The sequence below is a fragment of the Scyliorhinus torazame genome, chromosome 6, assembly GCF_047496885.1.
Source record: "Scyliorhinus torazame isolate Kashiwa2021f chromosome 6, sScyTor2.1, whole genome shotgun sequence".
NCBI classification, from domain to species: domain Eukaryota; kingdom Metazoa; phylum Chordata; class Chondrichthyes; order Carcharhiniformes; family Scyliorhinidae; genus Scyliorhinus; species Scyliorhinus torazame.
The window spans coordinates 313,796,620-313,815,422 of NC_092712.1; the positions used below are offsets into that span (position 1 = coordinate 313,796,620).

The window sequence follows — 18,803 nt, forward strand, 5'->3', positions numbered from 1 at the left end:
GGTTAAGGAAAATCCCAAGGCTTTTTACACTTACATAAAAAGCAAGAGGGTAGCCAGGGAAAGGGTTGGCCCACTGAAGGATAGGCAAGGGAATCTATGTGTGGAGCCAGAGGAAATGGGCGAGGTACTAAATGAATACTTTGCATCAGTATTCACCAAAGAGAAGGAATTGGTAGATGTTGAGTCTGGAGAAGGGGGTGTAGATAGCCTGGGTCACATTGTGATCCAAAAAGACGAGGTGTTGGGTGTCTTAAAAAATATTAAGGTAGATAAGTCCCCAGGGCCGGATGGGATCTACCCCAGAATACTGAAGGAGGCTGGAGAGGAAATTGCTGAGGCCTTGACAGAAATCTTTGGATCCTCGCTGTCTTCAGGGGATGTCCCGGAGGACTGGAGAATAGCCAATGTTGTTCCTCTGTTTAAGAAGGGTGGCAGGGATAATCCCGGGAACTACAGGCCGGTGAGCCTTACTTCAGTGGTAGGGAAATTACTGGAGAGAATTCTTCGAGACAGGATCTACTCCCATTTGGAAGCAAATGGACGTATTAGTGAGAGGCAGCACGGTTTTGTGAAGGGGAGGTCGTGTCTCACTAACTTGATAGAGTTTTTCGAGGAGGTCACTAAGATGATTGATGCAGGTAGGGCAGTAGATGTTGTCTATATGGACTTCAGTAAGGCCTTTGACAAGGTCCCTCATGGTAGACTAGTACAAAAGGTGAAGTCACACGGGATCAGGGGTGAACTGGCAAGGTGGATACAGAACTGGCTAGGCCATAGAAGGCAGAGGGTAGCAATGGAGGGATGCTTTTCTAATTGGAGGGCTGTGACCAGTGGTGTTCCACAGGGATCAGTGCTGGGACCTTTGCTCTTTGTAGTATATATAAATGATTTGGAGGAAAATGTAACTGGTCTGATTAGTAAGTTTGCAGACGACACAAAGGTTGGTGGAATTGCGGATAGCGATGAGGACTGTCTGAGGATACAGCAGGATTTAGATTGTCTGGAGACTTGGGCGGAGAGATGGCAGATGGAGTTTAACCTGGACAAATGTGAGGTAATGCATTTTGGAAGGGCTAATGCAGGTAGGGAATATACAGTGAATGGTAGAACCCTCAAGAGTATTGAAAGTCAAAGAGATCTAGGAGTACAGGTCCACAGATCACTGAAAGGGGCTACACAGGTGGAGAAGGTAGTCAAGAAGGCATACGGCATGCTTGCCTTCATTGGCCGGGGCATTGAGTATAAGAATTGGCAAGTCATGTTGCAGCTGTATAGAACCTTAGTTAGGCCACACTTGGAGTATAGTGTTCAATTCTGGTCGCCACACTACCAGAAGGATGTGGAGGCTTTAGAGAGGGTGCAGAAGAGATTTACCAGAATGTTGCCTGGTATGGAGGGCATAAGCTATGAGGAGCGATTGAATAAACTCGGTTTGTTCTCACTGGAACGAAGGAGGTTGAGGGGCGACCTGATAGAGGTATACAAAATTATGAGGGGCATAGACAGAGTGGATAGTCAGAGGCTTTTCCCCAGGGTAGAGGGGTCAATTACTAGGGGGCATAGGTTTAAGGTGAGAGGGGCAAAGTTTAGAGTAGATGTACGAGGCAAGTTTTTTACGCAGAGGGTAGTGGGTGCCTGGAACTCACTACCGGAGGAGGTAGTGGAGGCAGGGACGATAGGGACATTTAAGGGGCATCTTGACAAATATATGAATAGGATGGGAATAGAAGGATACGGACCCAGGAAGTGTAGAAGATTGTAGTTTAGTCGGGCAGTATGGTCGGCACGGGCTTGGAGGGCCGAAGGGCCTGTTCCTGTGCTGTACATTTCTTTGTTCTTTGTTTGTATTCCGCATTCATTTTTGTCCTTCCAAAATGGACAACCTCACACTTTTCAGGGTTAAACTCCATCTGTCCCTTCTCAGCCCAGCTCTGCATCCTATCTATGTCTCTTTGCAGCCGACAACAGCCCTCACTATCCACAACTCCTCTAATCTTCGTATCACCTGCAAATTTACTGACCCACCCTTCAACTCCCTCATCCAAGTCATTAATGAAAATCACAAACAGCAGAGGACCCAGAACTGATCCCTGCGGTACGCCACTGGTAACTGGGATCCAGGCTGAATATTTGCCATCCACCACCACTCTCGGACTTCTATCGGTTAGCCAGTTCGTTATCCTACTGGCCAAATTTCCCACTATCCCATGCCTCCTTACTTTCTGCATAAGCCTACCATGGGGAACCTTATCAAATGCCTTATAAAATCCACGTACACTACATCCACTGCTTTACCTTCATCCACATGCTTGGTCACCTCCTCAAAGAATTCAATAAGATTTGTAAGGCAAGACCTACCCCTCACACATCCGTGCTGACTATCCCTAATCAAACAGTGTCTTTCCAGATGCTCAGAAATCCTATCCCTCAGTACCGTTTCCATTACTTTGCCTACCACCGAAGTAAGACTAACTGGCCTGTAATTCCCAGGGTTATCCCTATTCCCTTTTTTGAACCGGGGCACGACATTCGCCACTCTCCAATCCCCTGGTACCACCCCTGTTGACAGTGAGGACAAAAAGATCATTGCCAACGGCTCTGCAATTTCATCTCTTGCTTCCCATAGAATCCTTGGATATATCCCGTCAGGCCCGGGGGACTTGTCTATCCTCAAGTTTTTCAAAATGCCCAACACATCTTCCTTCCTAATAAGTATTTCCTCGAGCTTACCAGTCTGTTTCACACTGTCCTCTCCAACAATATGGCCCCTCTCATTTGTAAATACTGAAGAAAAGTACTCGTTCAAGACCTCTCCTATCTCTTCAGACTCGATACACAATCTCCCGCTACTGTCCTTGATCGGACCTACCCTCGCTCTAGTCATTCTCATATTTCTTTCATGTGTAAAAGGCCTTGGGGTTTTCCTTGATCCTACCCACCAAGGATTGTTCATGCCCTCTCTTAGCTCTCCTAATCCCTTTCTTCAGTTCCCTCCTGGCTATCTTGTATCCCTCCAGCGCCCTGTCTGAACCTTGTTTCCTCAGCCTTACACAAGTCTCCTTCTTCCTCTTAACAAGACATTCAACCTCTCTTGTCAACCATGGTTCCCTCACTCGACCATCTCTTCCCTGCCTGAGAGGGACATACATATCAAGGACACGTAGTACCTGTTCCTTGAACAAGTTCCACATTTCACTTGTGTCCTTCCCTGACAGCCTATGTTCCCAACTTATGCACTTCAATTCTTGTCTGACAACATCGTATTTACCCTTCCCCCAATTGTAAACCTTGCCCTGTTGCACGCACCTATCCCTCTCCATTACTAAAGTGAAAGTCACAGAATTCTGATCACTATCTCCAAAATGCTCCCCCACTAACAAATCTATCACTTGCCCTGGTTCATTACCAAGTACCAAATCCAATATGGCCTCCCCTCTGGTCAGACAATCTACATACTGTGTTGGAAAAGCTTCCTGGACACACTGCACAAACACCACCCCATCCAAACTATTTGATCTAAAGAGTTTCCACTCAATGTTTGGGAAGTTGAAGTCACCCATGAATACTATCCTGTGACTTCCGCACCTTTCCAAAATCTGTTTCCCAATCTGTTCCTCCACATTTCTGCTACTATTGGGAGGCCTACAGAAAACTCCCAACAAGGTGACTGCTCCTTTCCTATTTCTGACTTCAACCCATATTACCTCAGTAGGCAGATACTCCTCGAACTGCCTTTCTGCAGCTGTTATACTATCTCTAATTAACAACGTCACCCCCCCCCCAACCTCTCTTACCACCCTCCCTAATCTTATTGAAACATCTATAACCAGGGACCCCCAACAACCATTTCTGCCCCTCTTCTATCCAAGTTTCCGTGATGGCCACCACATCGTAGTCCCAAGTACCGATCCATGCCTTAAGTTCACCCACCTTATTCCTGATGCTTCTTGCGTTGAAGTATACACACTTCAACCCATCTCCGTGCCTGCAAGTACTCTTCTTTGTCAGTGTTCCCTTCCCCACTGCCTCACTACACGCTTTGGCATCCTGAATATCGGCTACCTTAGTTGCTGGACTACAAATCCGGTTCCCATTCCCCTCCAAATTAGTTTAAACCCTCCCGAAGAGTACAAGAAAACCTCCCTCCCAGGATATTGGTGCCCCTCTGGTTCAGATGCAACTCGTCCTGCTTGTACAGGTCCCAGAATTCGCTCCAATTATCCAAATACCTGAAGCCCTCCCTCCTACACCATTCCTGCAGCCACGTGTTCAACTGTACTCCCTCCCTATTCCTAGCCTCGCTATCACGTGGCACCGGCAACAAACCAGAGATAACTCTGTCTGTCCTGGCTTTTAACTTCCAGCCTAACTCCCTCAACTTGTTTATTATCTCCACACCCCTTTTCCTACCTACGTCGTTGGTACCAATGTGCACCACGACTTCTGGCTGCTCCCCCTCCCCCTTAAGGATCCTGAAGACATGATCCGAGACATCCCTGGCCTTGGCACCCGGGAGGCAACATACCTTCCGGGTGTCTCGCTCGGGACCACAGAATCTCCTATCTATTCCCCTAACCATTGAATCTCCTATTACTATTGCTTTTCTATTCTCCCCCTTCCCTGCTGAGCCCCAGAGCCAGACTCAGTGCCAGAGACCTGGCCACTAGGGCCTTCCCCCGGTAGGTCACCCCCCCATCCCCCTCCCCCAACAGCATCCAAAACAGTATACTTGTTTTGAAGGGGAACGGCCACGAGGGATCCCTGCACTGTCTGCCTGTTTGTTTTCTTTCCCCTGACTGTAACTCAGCTACTCTTGACCTGTACCTTGGGTTACCTCCCTGTAACTCTTCTCTATAACCCCCTCTGCCTCCCGGATGATCCGAGGTTCATCCAGCTCCAGTTCCCTAACACGGTCTCTTGAGGAGCTGGAGTTGGGTGCACTTCCCGCAGGTATAGTCAGCGGGGACACCGGTGGTATCCCTCACCACCCACATCCTACAGGAGGAGCATGCAACTGGCCTAGCCTCCACCCCCTCTTACCTTACAGAATATAGCTGCCCTGTGGACCCACTGGACCTCCGCCCTCCGACTCTGCTCCCAGTCAGCTGCACTCTCCGTAAACTGGCTCCCTTCTCGCTCTTTGAGGAAATGAAATGAAAAAAGCACCGTACTCCCTCCTCACCTAACTCCTTCAGTCACCAAACTCTCATTATAGCACTCAAATGCACCAAATTCAGCACTCCCTCAGTCACCAAACTCTCATTATAGCACTCAAATGCACCAAATTCAGCACTCCCTCAGTCACCAAACTCTCACTATAGCACTCAAATGCACCAAATTCAGCACTCAGTGCAAACAAAGTCTGCACTGTAGGGGGATCACTTTTATACTGTGAAAACTGAAAACTGGCCTAATCCAATTAACTAATTAACAAGTTCCAGCTGCAAGTACCTACAAGTAGAACCTTTGTTTAAAGCTGATTGAAAATTCACCTTCTAAACCAAACAGCAACTTTTAAGTTAATTAACTAAATAAAAGAAAGACTAGACTTTAGATAAAAATGAAGCCTTTATATCCCTCAGTCACCAAACTCTCACTATAGCACTCAAATGCACCAAATTCAGCACTCGGTGTCACAAGCGGGAATCGAATCCAGGACCCTGGCGCTGTGAAACAACAGTGCCAACCTCGGTTGTTGGAGGGGAGCGCAGAGAAGAGTTCACTGCAGAACCAAAAGGATAAGTAACCTGCAGAGGTGACAGCACAGCATTTATGCTGTTCAGAGATAGAACCGAGCATGTATAAAAAGCAGCGCACAGTTTTGCCTTGCAGCTTGCTTTATCAAAATCAGTGACGGAGAAACTGCCTGATTTTCGAGTATTCAAAATTCAAACGTCTTGGATGTTTCAGTTCTAAATCACTAAATCCGGTGAGCCTGAGCTCGTCACTGAGGGAAAGTAGGCAGATTTGAGGGGGAAAAATAAACGTAACTTTACACACGTTAGGTACTACATGGTATGGATCAAAGAAATCTCTTCTAATTTCCTCAAACCTATGCATGTTGTTTTACCTTTTGAACGGTGGTGGTTTCCCAAGCTACACCTCTTCTTGGTGTCTGGGCCCCAGGCTTTAATACTTTCCACCTGGGGCGAAGCTGCTGTGACTGCATTAACTGCTGATTGCTTGGCCCGTGGGCCTTTCAATTGTAGGGAACCACCTAACCTCATCCTGCTTTTCTCATACATGTAAATGTGCTAAGACCCAGCGATGGAAGCGAAATGTCAGCAGCCCAGAACATGAAGGTTTCCACGGTAACGTTACCTGCAGAGCTGAGTCACCAGTGGATCAAACGTTACGCGGGATTTTCAATCGGTGGATTAGGATACTTAAACTTTCCCCAAACCTCCACCGCAGCTCTTTGCAGAATTAACAGTCTCCGCTGCACGTAGAAGTAAACTTTGTTTGAAACCCAGTGAAAACTCAAATGAGAAGAAAACAACGTGCAGATAAAATGCAGACATTGCACTTAGTAATGTCTGGTTACTGGCCGGGACTGGTTTAGCACCGGGCCAAATCGCTGGCTTTGAAAGCAGACCAAGGCAGGCCAGCAGCACGGTTCAATTCCCGTACCAGCCTCCCCGAACAGGCGCCGGAATGTGGTGACTAGGGGCTTTTCACAGTAACTTCATTTGAAGCCCTACTCTTAACAATAAGCGATTTTCATTTCATTTGCTTTCATTTCATTAGTATACAGTTGTGATTGTGTTAGAATGCTCTCTACAGTCGCAGAATGGTTACAGCACAGGCAGCAGTGATTTGGCTGCTCATATCTGCACTAGATCTCCAATTGAATAATTCACCGAGCGCAACTCCCCGTCTTCTCCCCGTAACCCGGCACATCCTTCCTTTTCAGACAACAGTCCAATTCCCTCTTGAATACCTCGATTAAATCTGCCTCCACCACCCTTTCAGGAATGATTCATGATTTTCCCTCAAAGTGAATCTACATATCACCCACGGCACAAGTTCAAAGTTTTGATTACTTTTGTCTTTCAGTCTGTTGAAAAGCCCCCCTGGGGGAATTATGATCTGCAACTTTGAAACTTGTCATTGCAAATTGAAAATATATTTCTAATCCTGCGAATCTCTTGCAGAATTGGCAAAGGTTTTCAGGGAGTTATGAAGAGGTGGGGATTTAAAGGCCAACCTGCAACTCACGGGCAGACCAAAACCCATAGGAGGCCAGGAGCTTCAGGCCCTGGGGGTGTAAGTGTTTATTCTGTTCTTTATGAAAGTAGCTCTTCCAATTCCACTGTGCACCATAGAATGTTCAAGGCTTTGAGCTGATCCGTTCTGCCGCAGCACGGTTTGCTATTGTGTTCAGATCACTCGGGTGGGTGGTTGAGGCTCCAGAATCATTGCAGTTCTTCCAGCCAGCAATAGCTGAAGTGGCTTTGACAATGATTCAGATGTTGTTATTTGCTTTTGAAAACACACAATTTCAGAAATTGCAACTCATCACACCACATCAACTTCAATAATAGTTTCAGAGCTTCTGGGTGATTGCTTTGTACGACAAATAAATCAAATATGGGGTGTGATAGGTTTATTATTTTGAGTTCTGACATCTCCCTCGCATTTCAGTCGCATTTCAGTCTATTACCATTTTGCACTTCTGTGCCTCAATTTTAATCTGTGTCTTAAACTCAATGTGAATGACAATAAACAATTAAGGCATTGGGTGCGGTCGAACCAAATGGCAACTACGTCCCACAGCGAGAGCATTTAGCTGCATGTTTCCCGGTGCTCCCATCACTAAGAAACACAACGCTATCTAACGCGACTCCGTTTAGATACGGGGCCTCAGCGGGGAACGTGCGGCCAAGGCTGCACTTAGTCCCATTTCCTACACTTGGGGACCTGCTCGACAAAACTCCTCAGTGCAGGGAGAGATCGGGATGCCATTTAAAAATGGCGTCCTGATCTCTTGTTTCCTCCTTCCCGGACACGACCCCCATAAGTCCCAACTCGCCTCTAAGGAGTGGCTTGCAGGTGGCACTGCCAGGGGTGCCAGGCTGGCAGAAGCAGTGTCAGGGCGCCATCCTGCCCAGTGGGCAAGCTCGATCCCCTGGGAGAGCCCCATGAGTTCTCTTCCAGTGGTCCCCGTTCGTGGAGACCCGTACTGAACGGCGCTCGCCCGAGGTCTCCAAGGTGAAGGGGACAGATCCCAACGCCTTGGTCATCTCGGGGAACAGCACATTAAAATGGGCCTAGCTGTCTCGCTCTAATGTGCAGATTTGCCAAAAACTGATCCAGCCCTCAGTGGGCGGGTTTCACGTCTAAACATCTTGCGAGATCGAGTCAGATCTCGTGTGGTGTGCCGGGTAGATCCGAGTGGGTTCTCCCGGCATTTACTAGCCACGATGCGACACGGCACGCTGACCTTCAGGCACAGATAGATCGCGCCCATTGAATTTGTTTTCCTCCTCAAATTGCTTATGGAATATTAGAATTTTACAGGTAATATATTTATGCAAATATAATCCAATAACCGAAACATTTGGATCAGTGGGATCAGCAAGGTGATTATAAGCTTTAATACTGAAAATGGACTAAATCCAAGTCACAATATGCAAAGCAATATGTTGCCTTGAGTTTGTATCTCATCCGTTGTGTCATGAGGCATTTCTTGTCATCTTGATTGCAGGACCCTGCTCGTGTTTTTCCTGGGAAGAAAATGCCTGGAAAAATGGGGAACATCTACAGAACGTCATATGGGCTAAAGGTTAGATTTAACAAATGTGCCCAGTTGTGATTAAACCTGGGGTCAGAGCGGGCGGGGTGCAGAGGGAGGAGGATCGTTGTACTACTTTCATTTCGATTGAAACGCCTTCATCCTTTTTGTCAAACCCGGGGGGTGCCTTATATACCTACTTTATGTGACTGAATAAAGATAATGGTCATACTTTGAACATAGTTTCAGAGCTATTTTTTGAACAATTGAAACCACTATAAACTGTTGGGAGTCATTGTGTAGCATTGAATTATATGCTGCAGTGAAGTTGATGCTGAGGTGATTTTAAGAGCTTTGCCGGAACTTTAACTCTTCATTCACGAGACTTGAATTCCACAACAGCACTCGATGAAGAATAACATTTGCTTAAATTTTAGGCAAAACACTTGACTGCTTCTTGCTTTAGTCACATGCGTTCTATTGCAAGCTCCATACTTGCCTCACAACTTGTGGAAGCATATTGCAAGACAGGTTGTTTGTCTCTGCTGTATGTTTAGACAATGTCTATGTATTCCGGCGAACAGTAGTACTTGGTTTACTCAACTATAATTATAGTTTTGTTTGCAGTGTTTGGATGGCTATTTGCAAATTGGCTGCTGTGTTTTCATACGTTCCAACATTGACTACACTGCAAATCTGTTCTATCAGATGTGGAGCACTTTGGGGGCATCACCAGGTTGTGATAGGTGCTATGTAAATGCTAATTCTTTTTTTGTACATAATGAGTCCCAATTAATGTCTGAATTTCCTTGCTAGAGAAGGATAGTCAAGGCATTTTAATGAGCTCAGTTTTGATGTTAATTGAATAAAGGGCAGTGTAAGTTGCAATTTCTATTTCAAGTTTATACATTGGAATTTTTTTTAAAGCCTTAGGTAGTGTAACGTGGGTGGTAACAAGGCAAATACTATAAGGAAAGTCACGGTGTGCACCTTAAATGTTTTTGATCTGTAAGCTGAAAGGTGTGGGTTCCTGTGTGCTTTGTGGTCGTGCAGAATTGTCCATTTCATGTCTTGATGAAATATGTTTTGCGCATGTATGCTGTCTGCAACGTCTCCTTACTTTTCCCCCAGTTCCACTGCAAATTCATTTATTGGCAAGGTATTTATGCATTCATAGGTTTGGAGAGTGAATACAAAAGAGAACATCCTTTATGTTCACGGATCTGTCCCAGGTCACAAAAACTGCTTTGTGAAGGTAAGAAGATTATAAACTACAATATATTTCAATAAGAATTTGTAGCAATGGTGCTGTAGTGTTGTTAGGGGAGTGGAATAACTTATCTCTCAAACAAATCAAGCAGCTATTCCCTCCATTGCAGGTGGAAATTATATTTTCAGACTTTTTAATAAGCCTGTGGTCTGCGATTTTCTCACTGAACCTCTCCTTTTCTCTATCTGTCTCGCCCACATTTTCTGGAAAGCTTTGTACCCTCCTCGCTGCATTACGAATCTGACTGTCAAAAAAACATTTTAAGGAAAGGCATAAAATGGGGAACACCGAGGAAGCATCAACTCCTACTGTTGCTTTAGTTCCAGCTTCAAGTGACATTAACGTGAGACTGTTCTTGTTAACTCCACTCTTGTCTTTCTGATTATAGCCGAAGTAGCTCGAGCTTCTCTTCCATTTCTCGTGCTCACTTTCGAAAGTCTTTCACGAATCCATCTTTGGTCGTCACTTCCTCTTGATCTGATGCTGCTCCTTGGCAGCATCACCATCCATGAACATAAGATCATCGTTACACAGTAATGCTGAAAACACCTAACTCCATCACTTCACCATCACTTCTGACCCTCATCCACCACCTCTGTGCTTTCTAACTTCTTGTCCCACATCCAGTCTTGAATAAACCATAATCTCCAGATAAATATTGGGAAAACGCCAGCTCAATCTCACAAGCTCCGTGCCACTTTCTGGTCACTAACTCCGAATACTTTGCATGTATGGCATCCAGTTCAAGCCAGAGCTGAGATTCCAGCTCTATTATATTCTTCACCTACTTCCACCTTTTAACACTGCAGCCTTTTCGAATCCCTACAGTGCAGAAGGAGACCATTCGCCCCATGACGTCTGCACTGACTCTCCAAAAGAGCACTCTACCTAGGCCCACTCCCCCGCCCTATCCCTGTAACTCCGTGTATCGATCATGGCCAATCCACCTAACCACTTTTTTGGGAGGAAACCCACGCAGAAACGGAGAGAATGTGCAAACTCCACACAGCCACCCAAGGCCGGAATTGAACTTGGGTCTCGACCACTGTGTCACCGTGCTGCCCCTCTTGTCCTTTACTTTGTGTACCAGTGAAACCGTGATGCATGGTTTTTCACCTCCAATGCTCCTCAAGTTCGCCCTCTTTAAGTGTCAGCTCCTCCAGTTCTCCCCTAAGATGCACCATCCTATCTCCCCATCTGATCTGTGAAAAAGGCTCCTGCACCCATTGTGAGACATTTATTTCAAGGGCAATAAATGGTGACCTAGCCAGTGACACCAACATCCTGTGAATGAAAAGAAAGCTCTCACTTCCTGAACCACCACCAATGTCCCGACCTCCTTTTAAGAACCTCCTTGCAACCCATCTCTTTGAGCAAACCTTTTGTCATCTCCTCCAAATATCTCCCCTGTTCACTGTCCCGTTTTCCATTTAACTATGAAATTCTTGAGGATATTTTCTCAAGTCCACAGCACGAGAGATGTGCAACTTGTGGTAATGGTTTTACCGGTGGGTGGGTTTTTCTGGGAGAATGAATAGAGTAATTCCTACTAAGAAGTTTTAGTGCATTTCTTTGTGGTTTAGGTAATCCTATTCATCAGAAAAGAAGGGTAAAGTAGCAAAATGGAGCCTGCGTTATTTGAACTGTGTTTGGTTTGAAAGTGGAATAATTATTTTGGAAACGTATGACTTTTTTTGATGACAATCTCACAGAAGAGATTTAAAAAGTACTGATTGGAAGATGCAGAAATGCATTAATCATACATTAATCTGGTATCAATTCACAAAAGATTTTGCCGTTGTTTTTTTAATAAGTTGCATCTTTAACCCGCCTCCACGTGATGGCAAAGGAATTAGTATCTGCTCGGTAAGGATTCAAAGACTCTACCTTCCTCTAAGCTGCATACAAAACTATGTGAAGTAGTGTTGGAGTTCTAGTGTGTGAGAAAATATGTACCTTGCAACATTTAAAGTAATAGAATTCCACTAAAACCTAAACAGGATCTGGATATATATAGTTCTTTTTTATTGCTTTATTTCATGGGATGTGGTGTCGCATTTATGTCCAAGGCCAGCGTTTATCACCTACCCCGAATTACCCTTTATCGGAATGGCTTGTTCTGCCATTTCAGAGGACAGTTAAGAGCCAATGTTGCTGTGGGTCTGGAGTCACATGACCGGGTAAGGCCGACAGATTTTCTTCCCCAAAGGGAAACCAGATGGGTTTTTACATTGATCTGTGTTTGTTGTGTTGCTGATTTTCTCCTTGGTTCAATTGCTCTGTTTTATTACCTTTGCTCTCGAGTCGCCAGGTATCTTTATGATACCGCCACGAGGTTCAAGTCCGAGTAATGATCAATAATCCAATACATCGATTAGTAAGATTTAAATCAAAGCACATTTATTATACACAGTAATCGCTACTCATGCACAAATTCTACGTCTAAGCTACTCTACAACTAACAGGCCTATACTTAACTTTGGATTGGCCCACCAGGTCAGGGGAACAAATGGCCTTTCGTTCGGGTCCTGCGGGATTCTAAATTGGTACGGAGTGGTAGCTAGGAGGGCCTATCTTGTAGCGAGTGTTGAATTAAGACTTACGAGTGCCGGTCTTCACTGCACCGGTCACGGTCAATGTTAGTTCGTTGTTGCTGGGTGACCCGGGCAGGAAGAAGAGCTGAAGAGGAGCTGCTCAAGAGTGAAGAGGGAGCAATTTGAATTTGGGGTTCAACTCTTATAGTCCCCAGGGGCTTCCCGCCTTTCGGGGCGGACCCTGTACCTGGTTCCAAGTGATTGGACTTTGTCCCAATCGCTTGGTTCGATTTTCTCCAATACTGGAGCGGTTCCCTGATCGATGGGCGGTCTTGAGGTGCTCGTTCACCTCCTTTGTGTTGGCTCCTGCTGGTGCCGAGGAGTCTGACTTTGCTTTGTGTGTCAGAAATGTTACTTATTGTTCCCGGGGATTGCTCATCAGTATGCAGATGGCTGCTACTTTGTTATGCTGATGGTCGCTGGTATCGATGTTGTCTGGCCTTTGCAGGGGTAAATACACAGCAAACCTTCAGCTGCTGGTTTCTGTCTATGTTGGCTGACTTTCCCATCAGCCTTTGCCGTTCGCCATTTTAAATCGGGAGTTGGCCAATTTAGGTGGCTACACCCCCTCCTTGTGACCCTAACGCGAAGCGTGAAGGATCACATAACTACGTTGCTTTCCATTCCCTGACCTGGGGAGCACTTCTTTCATGGCCTCTACACTGACCATAACTATGCAAAAAAAAATTTAACTGACAATTCTAAGGGGCGCTATGTCAAACAGGGACATGCATTACAAAACAAAAAAATGGGAACCTCTAACTGTTCTTCATACACTCCTCTCACTTAAACATTTCATCACTCGAACTTCCTCAACCATACAAACAAAATCATAGCAGTTTATACACATTTTTCCTGGCTTGGCCGTCAAGCTCAGGAGCGTACAATTGCTCATGAACATTTCTTTACATTTCTTTATTTACAATAAAACCGCAAATGAATGCTCTTTATTATAGATCGCGGGGGTCTGGTCGTATCTGAAAATAGGGGATCTGATCCTATAAACCCGGGTTTGAGCGCGGTAGGCTCTCCTTCTCCATTTTCTTAGACGCATAGTCTGTACGATGCAGCAGAGTATCGCCAATACCAGTAAGGTTTCTATTACATATTACAGAGAGTACCAGGTTATAAACCTGGCACACCAAGATGGTGTGGTGTCGCTGGTGACTGGGCTCTGGGTACTGTGGGGAAGTGAAATATTAACGGCTAGGGGGCTTGAAGTCATGGGGTTCGCGTTCACGCGCAACCAAATGTCCATAAAGATGAGCCATCCGCAGGATATCCTCATGGTGCTGCTTCTTTTCTCCGGTCCTGGAGCTTCTGGATTTTTCTGTCGAAACCAGCATAGTGTCTGTAACTATCTTGGTTTAACATCTCGTACGATAGTCTGTCTGTCCTTTAGTGCCAATTACTCCCTTTATAATTGGTCACTATTTGTGATTCCCTCTTTTTTTTTTACAAAAACCAAATTTTAGGATGACACATTTCCAAATAATGAACCAGTGCGAGCCGTCTCGCAGACTGTGCAATTTACCATCAAAATGTTTCAGGATGTAAATAGCATGTGGTTGGCAACCTAAGGGTTACCTGAAACAAAACACAACTTTTTGAACTAAAATTTCCAAAATGAGGTGCGTATGGGCCGCGACGGGTAAGAGTTGGATGGAGTCCCCGGGTAGGACGGCTACCAATGTCGTGTCTCCCCTACCCGAGCGTAGTTGACCAGAGGGGGGGTTCCCAGGCAGGGCGGGTCCCAAGCTGTTTCTCCACTGCCTGAGCAACCGACAAGAATGGGCAAGAAATGTAGTCATCGTGGGGGGCTGTCGTAGTGGTTCCTTCCTTGAACCAGAAGAGCAGTTATGAACGGGGGTCTGGGTTTCCGTCGACAGACGAGTTCCACTGAACTGGCGTCTGGGACCTTAACAAGTCTCTGCAGACAAACTAGTTCTGCTGAACTAGCATCTGGCCAATCGTAAGTCTCTGTGGGCAAGTCCTCAGAGGTTTCTGCTGAAAGGGCGTGGGGCCGTGGAAATTTTTTTTCCCGGTCTGACAAACAACAATTTTTTTTTTCGGTCTGACAAACAACAAACTTACAAACAACGTAAAACATGCTGCAGGTTCCCATCAGAAAGGACACCACTTCTCCCAAGCGGTTTCTTTAAAACATCATCTGGACACCGCAGTTCTCAGTTGCGAACAGGGTCGCAAAGGGGTTATCGGTTTGGGAGTCAGACCCAAGGTCGTCATCTTCCCCCGGGTGCCAAACTCTGAGTGTATCAGGGCTGAAAAGGCTGCATGGTGTGAGGTGGGGTCGCTCTCATCATTGCGGACGAGTCGGATCGAATTGTCTCTGTGCCAATAGTTGGTGTCTAGCTGTGTGGGGATAGAATCGGGGTCGTCAGTGTAGTTCGGTGGTGGGGTTTATTTAGGAAAGTGATCATGAAGGGATCACTCGGATCGTAGTCGGAATGGCTGGGTGTGGGTCCTGTTGCATGGGGATAGTAGGGAGGCATGCTGTGGCTATCATCCGAGTCACAGTCACTGTCTCTGCTGCTGCAGTCTGTGGGCGTTCCGGGGCGGAGTGTATATTTCGGGGGTGGACTTGAGGTCTAGTCTGTGGCTGGGCTGGACGTGTTGGGGGGTGGTAGGGTTACGTTGGCTGTGGGCGGGGCGTGGTGTGCTGCGTAGAGCATGACGTGGTTTGTGTGGTTAGACTGTGTTCCGTATGCCTTCAGCTGGTTGATATGGAACCACGCAGTCTTACCGTTGGGATACTAAAACCTAAACAGGATCTGGATATATAGAGTTCTTTTTTTATTGTTTTATTTCATGGGATGTGGTGTCGCATTTATGTCCAAGGCCAGCGTTTATCACCTACCTCTAATTACCGTTTATCGGAATGGCTTGTCCTGCCATTTCAGAGGACAGTTGAGGGCCAATGTTGCTGTGCGTCTGGAGTCACATGACCGGGTAAGGCCGACAGATTTTCTTCCCCAAAGGGAAACCAGATGGGTTTTTACATTGATCTGTGTTCGTTGTGTTGCTGATTTTCTCCTTGGTTCAATTGCTCTGTTTTATTACCTTTGCTCTCGAGTCGCCAGGTATCTTTATGATACCGCCACGAGGTTCAAGTCCGAGTAATGATCAATAATCCAATACATCGATTAGTAAGATTTAAATCAAAGCACATTTATTATACACAGTAATCGCTACTCATGCACAAATTCTACGTCTAAGCTACTTCTACAACTAACAGGCCTATACTTAACTTTGGACTGGCCCACCAGGTCAGGGGAACAAATGGCCTTTCGTTCGGGTTCTGAGCCTGCAGGATTCGAAGTTGGTACGGATTGGTAGCTAGGAGCGCCTATCTCGTAGCGAGCGTTGAATTAAGACTTACAATTGTCGGTCTTCACTGCACCGGTCACGGTCAATGTTGGTTCGTGTTGCTGGGTGACCCGGGCAGGAAGAAGAGCTGAAGAGGAGCTGCTGAAGAGTGAAGAGAGCGATTTGAACTTGGAGCTTAACTCTTATAGTCCCCAGGGGCTTCCCGCCTTTCGGGACGGACCCTGTACTTTGTCCCAAGTGATTGGACTTTGTCCCAATCGCTTGGTTCAATTTTCTCCAATACTGGAGCGGTTCCCTGATCGATGGGCGGTCTTGAGGTGCTCGTTCACCTCCTTTGTGTTGGCTCCTGCTGGCGCCGAGGAGTCTGGCTTTGCTTTGTGTGTCTAAATGTTACTTATTGTTCCCGGGGATTGCTCAACAGTATGCAGATGGCTGCTACTGTGTTATGCTGATGGTCGCTGGTATCGATGTTGTCTGGCCTTTGCAGAGGTAAATACACAGCAAACCTGCAGCTGCTGGTTTCTGTCTATGTTGGCTGACTTTCCCATCAGCCTTTGCCGTTCGCCATTTTAAATCGTGAGTTGGCCAATTTAGGTGGCTACAGTTGTCATGGTCACCATTGCTGCATTATATTCCAGAATTTATTAGCTGAATTAAAATTCCCCCAGCTGCCGTGATGGGACTTGAACCCATGTCCCAGAGCATTAGCCTGGGCCTCTGTGACATTGCCAATGCACCACCATCTCCTGCAATTCTGTCGCACTGATGTGGTTTCTGTCTGACGATAATAGTGATTGACACTTCTTTATGAGGAACAGATCCAGAGAAGAAGCAAGCTGAGGGGGGGGTGGCGGGGGGGCAGGCATTTGTACATCGTGATTTTTTTTTTTTTAATCTCCATTCAAAGTGCTTCACTTTTGTTTGGTCGTGAAAAAATTGTACAAGAAACCAGTTCAGTTGTATTTTTGGAAATTAGCAAAGTAATTATCAGCAGGTCACTCTAATGTTCGCAACCGTTCAGTCTGAACTGACTAAAGAAAGAGCTGATCGCTGCATTGGAGGATTGACAGGTTAGATCAGAGACAAAGAATAGCTGTTCCCATTAGTTGATAGTACAAGGCCCAGGGGACACCGATTTAAGGATTCTGGGCAGAGGGAGATGTGAGGGAAACTATTTTAGTGCAGCGAGCGGTAGTGACCTGGAATTCGCCACCGAAGCAGAGACTATCAATGATTTCAAAAGGAAATTTTGAAAAGGATGGGTGCTTGAGGGAAATAAACTTGAGGGGCGACAGGGAGGGATTGGGGGGAATGGGACGGACTGGACTGCTCTACAGAGAGCTGTCAATGGACTGGCGGTTTCCTGCGGCATAATGTGGCTGAATTTTGCTTATTGTCGATTGGTCATTGTCTACCCATGTCAAGTCCATTTGTGGGAGGGCATTTTCCTCTTTACTAGCCTCTCGCGATGCAGCAACAGCTCTGCAGTGAACCTGAATTCCATGGCAATATTTCTAAAAATTCCTTTCTGCTTGCTAACCTTCAAATAGACTTTGCTTCATCCTCCATTCCCTGTAATTTTACTTTGCTAATATCACAGTGTTGAAAGCAAGTTTCTTTGAATGTTTTTCTGCTGTAACTTGTGTATTCGCAGAGTTTTTAAATTGTAGCACATTCCGGTACTTTCCGTCAATCTTTCCACTAATGAGCTGCAGGCGTTTGAACCTCAAACCTGACTTCACCGTTTCCTCATGTACTTTTCCTCTCTTCAGCCTTCATACATAGAATTTACAGTGCAGAAGGAGACCATTCGACACATCGAGTCTGCACCGGCTCTTAGAAAGAGCACCCTACCCAAGGTCAACACCTCCACCCTATCCCCATAACCCAGTAACCCCACCCAACACTAAGGGCAATTTTGGACACAAAGGGCAATTTATCGTGGCCAATCCACCTAACCTGCACATCTTTGGTGGACTGTGGGAGGAAACCGGAGCACCCGGAGGAAACCCACGCACACACGGGGAGGATGTGCAGACTCCGCATAGACAGTGACCCAAGCCGGAATCGAACCTGGGACCCTGGAGCTGTGAAGCAATTGTGCTATCCACAATGCTACCGTGCTGCCCATGATTATCACGTGTGATACCTGGAACTATAAACCGTCACCCTCGCTGTGATTTCACAAATTAAAGAAAAATATAATTTAATGTTTGGTTATCAAAGGAAACAAAACAAAAAGTGGATTTAATTCCAGTGGATGTGTTTGCCAAGCTGGCGCTCTCTCGATAGTGCCACTTCAGAATACTGAAATCAAAAAATTATGGTCCTTTGCTGCTTCATCACCCATCACATCCAGTTACTTTAATAAAATCTGATAGTTTACTTTATAAGCAGTGTTACTGATCAGGTTAATATACTACACCGTTTAATAAAAAAAGCTATAATATCAATCCGATGTCTAAATCTGCATCTTCAAATCTGCTTCTTCCTGCCCGTTTAAAAATAGGAGAGGGGTTTATACAGCCTTGTGATTCAGAGGTTGAAAAACTTAATTAAATAATGAGGAGCATCCTCACCATATGCAGTGCTTGCTTTGTTTACAGTGGCCCGTGTGGTTAATTGATTTTGGAAATATTATTGAATTTGACAATATAAGCAAAACTAAAGAGCTGGTCAGTGACTTCAGGAAGCAAAGTACTGTACACACCCATGTCAGCATCAATGGTGCCGAGGTGGAGATGGTTAACAGCTTCAAATTCCTAGGTGTGCACATCACTAACAATCTGTCCTGGTCCACCCACATCAACGCTGTAACCAAGAAAGCACAACACCGCCTATACTTCCTCAGGAAACT

The 18,803-nt window shown here is 45.8% G+C and overlaps 1 protein-coding gene across 2 annotated transcripts in view; it reads left to right on the forward strand.

Annotated features, from left to right (window-relative positions):
• The window catches only part of mrpl3 (mitochondrial ribosomal protein L3), a 76,433-nt gene that overhangs the window by 46,136 nt on the left and 11,494 nt on the right, over nucleotides 1–18,803 (forward strand). Inside the window, exons 7-10 of one of the 2 annotated variants that reach the window (XM_072510099.1) lie at nucleotides 7,155–7,266; nucleotides 8,708–8,785; nucleotides 9,912–9,989; nucleotides 12,074–12,184. In XM_072510099.1, coding sequence (XP_072366200.1) covers nucleotides 7,155–7,266; nucleotides 8,708–8,785; nucleotides 9,912–9,989; nucleotides 12,074–12,184 — 379 coding nt within the window. The remainder of the gene's footprint in view (nucleotides 1–7,154; nucleotides 7,267–8,707; nucleotides 8,786–9,911; nucleotides 9,990–12,073; nucleotides 12,185–18,803) is intronic. The other variant, XM_072510100.1, reaches the window with a different exon arrangement.